This window comes from Lynx canadensis, chromosome D1, assembly GCF_007474595.2.
Source record: "Lynx canadensis isolate LIC74 chromosome D1, mLynCan4.pri.v2, whole genome shotgun sequence".
In the NCBI taxonomy this organism is placed as follows: domain Eukaryota; kingdom Metazoa; phylum Chordata; class Mammalia; order Carnivora; family Felidae; genus Lynx; species Lynx canadensis.
Window position 1 is genome coordinate 101,135,462 of NC_044312.2, and position 6,226 is coordinate 101,141,687.

Sequence of the window (6,226 nt, forward strand, 5' to 3'; positions counted from 1 at the left end):
TTTGCGATATTTATTTCTTACTGTGTCTTATAGAGTTTGTGCTTTTGAAGAATACATGCTAAAAATAATAAAATTTTTTAGGTTGCCAGTTTCCTTCCAGCCTTCCACCTTTGAAGAAATTCCTATCTTTCAAATGAATCATCACTTTAAGTTTTCTAGATTCATCATAATCAGGTAAGGTAAGTTTGTAGTAAGACACGTTGATCACATCAGTAGAAATGTATGTAATTAGTATATACAGACCCCAGTTGACTTATAGGAAATGTAGTTTTACAAAGCTGGTCTTAACTCCTGGGGTGAACAGGACTGTGAAACAATACTACAAAAGGCACAAATTGACTTTTTCATTTAATTTTGGTAACATGAAAAACAGTCAACGTATTTAAAACTACATGTAAAGAAATTCCCCCAGGTAACCAGTATTTCACCCAACTGATTTTATTTTCCACCAAAATATTATCCACATTGAGGTTTGTTCTGATGGTCCTTCTAAAATCTCTGTTGCAGTTTTGCTTTTGTTTATTTCAAGGGATTTGATTCAGGATGTATGTGTATTTGGAGGACAATTTAATTCTTAACCCTTTCACTCAAAGAGCAGAGAACATAAGGAAAAGGTATATAATTGCAATGTAGTCTCAATTTTCTTTGGTGATTATGTTTCATAAACTCATGCATTCCTCATTTTTTCCTTGGGTGATGTGTCTAGACCACAGTTACAGATGTTGAAGTCCAAGATTAGAAAGGATCAATGTCCTGTAGAAGTGAGAACTGCTTGTGTGAATGGGGAAATCCAAAATGGTCTCATTTATTCTCGTTAAAATTCCACCATGGGTAGTAACAGAGTGCAAAACACATAAATTTGGGGGAATAAGGTGTGGCAATAGTCTAAATTCGTGCTGGATGATTATTGCCTCTTCTGATCTGGAAGGGTTTTTTAGATTTAGATGTCAGCTTCTATATAAAGCTTAAATATCGAGATTGAAGACAAAGAAAAAAAAGTAGCCGCATATCAGTTCACATGATTTCACTTGATATCAAACAGGTGACCATTGAAAGCCTTAGGTGACCAATAGCATCAGAAGTTTACTGAGGTATAAGCAACGCTTGAATACAAGTCGTTTGCTCTCTAAGTTCCTTTACCCTCTGTGTCATTCCTTAAATGTTTTATTTAGTTTTGAGAGAGCACAATGAGGGAAGGGCAGAGAGAGAGGAACAGAGAATCTGAAGCGGGCTCTGTGCTGACAACAGCCAGCCCGATGTGGGGCTTGAACTCATGGACCGTGAAATTCACGACCTGAGCCGAAGTTGGAGCCCAACCGGCTGAGCCGATCAGGTGCTCCTCCATCAGTTCGAATCCTGTCTATATTGCTTTTGTAGGATCACTTATTGTTTTACTTGGTAATGCCTCCTTTGCTTCATTTTTGTGTTATGCTTTGAGGGTCTCAAACCATGCCATTTATTTTTCTTACTACAATTTCTCTCTCTGGACGTTGGTGCCGTTGTCATTCTGGTGCCCCCAAGGAGTGACGATATTTCCATAAACACACAGATTGGAATAGTTACAGCTGCGGTGGTCAGATTGAAAGCCTGATGGTTTCAAAGAGGAGTTGTGCTACACCACGCATTCACTCGTAGAACTATCATATATTTTACAGCGATCTGGGAGTCTGTCACCTCTCATGAGATGAAAATTATATTTCCTCCACTGCTGTCTTCTCAGATGCATGCCCCTTTTCTGTGGGAAACAGCACTAAATGAACAAGAATTAGGGGATGAAATCGTAAATATTTCAGTGTATTGGCTCTCTGATTTGGGACATTCACTTGGTTTTTCTTAATCTGTTCTTTCCATACTGAAAAGAACACGGTGGGATTCGATGAATACTAAGATTTAAGTCATTATCATAACAGGACTTATTATTTAGTAATAATTACTATTTAGTAATTATTATTGAGTAATAATTATGTAGTAATAATTATTTAGACCTATCATTAATTAAATAGGTAATTAAAAATTAAATTAAATTAATTAAATAGGTAATTAAAAATTACCTCAATTTCAGATTTTATGTATATTTACTTGAAGGAATGCAATATAGGTAGGGGTGCTTGGTCGGTTAAGCGTCCAGCTATTGATTTTGGCTCAGTTAATGACGCAGTTCCTGAGATCAAGCCCTGTGTCTGGCCCTGCACTGACAGCACAGATCCTGCTTGGGATTCTCTCTCACTCTCTCTCTCTCTTTCTCTGTCTGTCCCTGTTGCACACTCCCTCTCTCCAAATAAATAAATAAATAAATATAAAAAATAATAAAGGAATGCAGTATAGTATTTTCCTAAGTTAGTTATGGTTTGCAACTGCAACTCTAACAATGTACACAAAGATATAAGAAACACATTAACTTTTATGAAGGAAGCATAACTTGTGCACAATTTTGAGGCTAAGACCTGTTATCTTCCTGTTAAAAAAGGGAGACTACAAAGTCCTCCATTTCCATTAGTGCTTTCTTTTTTTTTTAATTTATGCCCATTATTAAGTTTAATGACGATGGAGTTTACCTTAAAACATGCATGTACTCTAAAACCAAAATAAGAGATCTACATATTTTTTCTAATTCTTTCTCAAGATGTCACTGATAAAATCTGCTCTGTGCTGTGTTTTCAACTATTTTTGTGTCATAACATAGCCAGCAAGATCGACTTTTGGTTATGTGCTACCCATTCCATTCCCACCCTTGTATTTCAAAGAGTATTACTTGCAATCCTAATCACTCAACGCACAATTTAGGCAAATGTGCTTTTGTTTTTGTTTTTAAATGCAACTGCATTCCTTGATTGTATGTCTTCAGGCAATTCAGGAGAATGTTCCATATCATGCTGGGGAAAGAGCTTTACCTGGAATGAAAAGCCTGTTGTGAGTAATGAACACAAGGGAAATGAGGAATAAGATAAATTTTATGCATTAAATCAATGCCACTGTTATCTCAATGTTATAAATAACAGTAGTAGAACTTCTGTTTGGAAAATAGTAATTTTTAAATCATGATATTTTCAAAATTTAATCAAATGTATTTTTAACACTATCAGTATGACAGACTATTTGAAAAAATTAAAAAATCATAGCGGAAGCAGTTGATTCCCAAGAAAAAAAACATAATAATATTGATTTATGATTTACCTTCTGTGATTTGTTGAGTTAGCTTTTTGCTTTAATTAGAAATTTATTTATGATTGTGTTAATATTATCAATGTTTTCATTCAAATTTTTTCTTTCCAGATGCTCAGTTATCTGTACATAGCACACAATTTATGGGAAGTCAGAGGAACATCTCAGAATTCATTCTTTTGGGACTTTCCTATAACCAGAACATACAAATTTTTTGCTTTGTATTCTTCTTGTTTTGTTATGTTTCCATTTTGGTGGGAAATCTCTTAATTCTTCTCTCCATTCGATGCAGTGCCCTTTTTTACCAACCAATGTACTATTTCCTCGGTCACTTATCCTTTATGGACATTTGCTACACCTCCTGTGTGACACCCAAACTGATAGGTGATCTGCTGCTGGCCAGAAAAACCATCTCTTATGGTAATTGCATGTTACAGGTCTTTTCCTTGCACTTTTTGGGAATGATTGAAATCTTCATCCTTACAGTCATGGCCTTTGATCGCTACGCTGCCATCTGCAAACCTCTCCACTACCTGCTTATCATGAACAGAGCAAGGTGCAATCTCCTAGTCTTGGCTGCTTGGGCTGGTGGGGCCGTCCATTCTTTTTCTCAGTTTTCTATGATATTCCAGTTGCCTTTCTGTGGCCCCAACGAAATCAATCACTACTATTGTGATATCTTCCCTTTGCTGAAAGTTGCTTGTACTGATACCTACATCACTGGTGTCCTTGTGGTTGCCAATTCAGGTCTGGTCGCTTTAGTGACCTTTGTTCTCTTGTTTGGGTCTTATGTTGTCATATTATTCACTTTAAGACATCAGTCGGCTGAAGGAAGACGCAAAGCCCTCTCCACCTGTGGGTCTCATATCACTGTGGTCATCTTATTTTTTGGGCCTTCAATCTTTGCCTACCTTCGACCTCCGACCACGTTCCCCGAGGACAAGATATTCGCTCTATTTTACACCATCATCGCTCCTATGTTCAATCCCTTAATCTACACCCTGAGAAATACAGAGATGAAAAGCATGATGAGAAAAGTTTGGTTTCAAATGATATTTTCAGGAGAAAAACACAATTGATTTGTCCTATTCAATATGCTAAAAAGTTTATGCAGGAGTAAAAGTAGACTTGGAATCAGAGAGCTTGTTGGTGTTCAGATCACCGAAACCAAATCGTTCACTTTATAAATGTCAGAGATGATGAGCCGAAGCATTGTGAGCAAGGTGACAATTTTACCAGCAGAACTGAGATTGGCTTAGGGCATCTGCATATTAAACATATTCCAGGCTGAGTGAACGGTGGGGCTGTCATACCCAGTAGTCAGTTATGGAGCTGTGAGGCTGACAGCGAATTTTAATATTCATTTGCATATGAAATTGATACATGGGGATTCGACAACATTTTGGCCCTCTGGAGAAATGAACAAGTTTAAAAGTGGTTTTCCGAAATTAAAACAGAATGTTTTTAATTATCGAATTTTATTTCCTGTAGAATATTCATCTGAATCTTATGTGATCACACTCTGCAATAAATTATGTGATGAAAAAAATTCAGGCAGATAATTTGCTTTAGAGTTGCAAAGAAGAAGGCGTGGCTACACTGGTCCCCTGGGGAGTTACAGCAACTTTTCCCAATCCCATCTGCCTTAAAATTTCATAGGCGGGGACAAAGGAACAGGTGGTAATTTACATTTCCGTTATAGTGTTTATTACATCATATATGTTCAGAATGTGGAAAGACAGAATGAGAAAATTAATAGATCTTCTCCCTTTCCAGTAAAGCTCAATTAGTTGAATGACTTCAAGACTGTGCATTTGGGGGGGCGCCTGGGTGGCTCAGTCAGTTAAGCGTTCCACTTCAGCTCTGGTCATGATCTCATGGTTTGTGAGTTTGAGCCCTGCATCAGGCTCTGTACTGACAGCTCAGAGCCTGGAGCTGCTTCAGATTCTGTGTCTCCCTCTCTCTCTGTCCCTCCCCCACACACGCTCTGTCTCATTCTCTCTCTCTCTCTGTCTCCCTCCCTCTGTCTCTCTCTCTCTCTCAAAAATAAATAAATATTTAAAAAACTAAAAAAAAAAAAGAAAAGACTGCATTTTGGGGGGCAGCCGGGTGGGTGGCTCAGTCAGTTGAGCCTCAGACTCTTGATTTCAGCTCAGGTCACGATCTCACAGTTCATGAGTCTGTGCCCGGAGTTGGGCTCTGCTTGCAATTCTCTCTCTTTCCCTCTCTCTCCTTCTCTGCCCCTCCACTGCTCATGCTCTCTCTCTCTCTCTCTTAAAATAAACACATAAAACTAAAAAAAGGAAACTGAATTTGGGAGAAACTGCACATATCAGCTTGTCTTGATATATAGACAGGAGAGATGAATTAAATTTCCATCCTAATGGACAAAAATGGAGCCAATTGAAAAAAATTTAAATAAGTCTTCCATTTGCGTAGTTCTTACATGTATCTTTTTTCCATTTAAGGTGAGAAATGAAATAATAACAACAAAACACAGTTATTTGTGATATTAAAAGATTTACTACCATGGTCCATAAATAGAACACATTATTTGTAGGTATTGAGAAAAGCAAATTTAGGAGAAAGATTTCTCAAGAGAATTAGAAAAAAAAATTGGAAGAACATATTTTTGTACTATCAATAAGATACAAATAATTAAAATCTTTCTGGAAAAAATAGACATTCATAAGAAGGGTAACACTGTAGTATTATCAATGGAATTATTTTGAAAACATGAACTATATTTGAAAACAAAATGCAATAGAATTTCAAAAAAATAATGTCAATAGTAATACAAAATGAAAGGGAAGGATAGGGAGAGAAAATGATAAGAAATGCAAATTGCAGCAAATTTATGTGTGAGAAGAATTCTATAAATTACAATTTTGACAAATTACTAATAAAAAATGAGTCTTGGGGTGCCTGGGTGGCTCGGTCAGTTGAACGCCCGACTTCGGGTCAGGTCATGCTCTCACGGTTCATGGGTTCGAGCCCCACATCGGGCTTTGTGCTGACAGCTCAGAGACTGGAGCCTGCCTCAGATTCTATGTCTCCCTCTCTC

At 37.2% G+C, this 6,226-nt stretch overlaps 1 protein-coding gene across 1 annotated transcript; it reads left to right on the forward strand.

Annotated features, from left to right (window-relative positions):
- Positions 1–3,305: 3,305 nt before the first annotated feature.
- Positions 3,306–4,241, forward strand: LOC115525912 (olfactory receptor 4P4-like). The gene has a single exon (XM_030333323.1). It carries the CDS (start codon positions 3,306–3,308, stop codon positions 4,239–4,241), a length of 936 nt encoding a protein of 311 aa, XP_030189183.1.
- Positions 4,242–6,226: the final 1,985 nt, after the last annotated feature.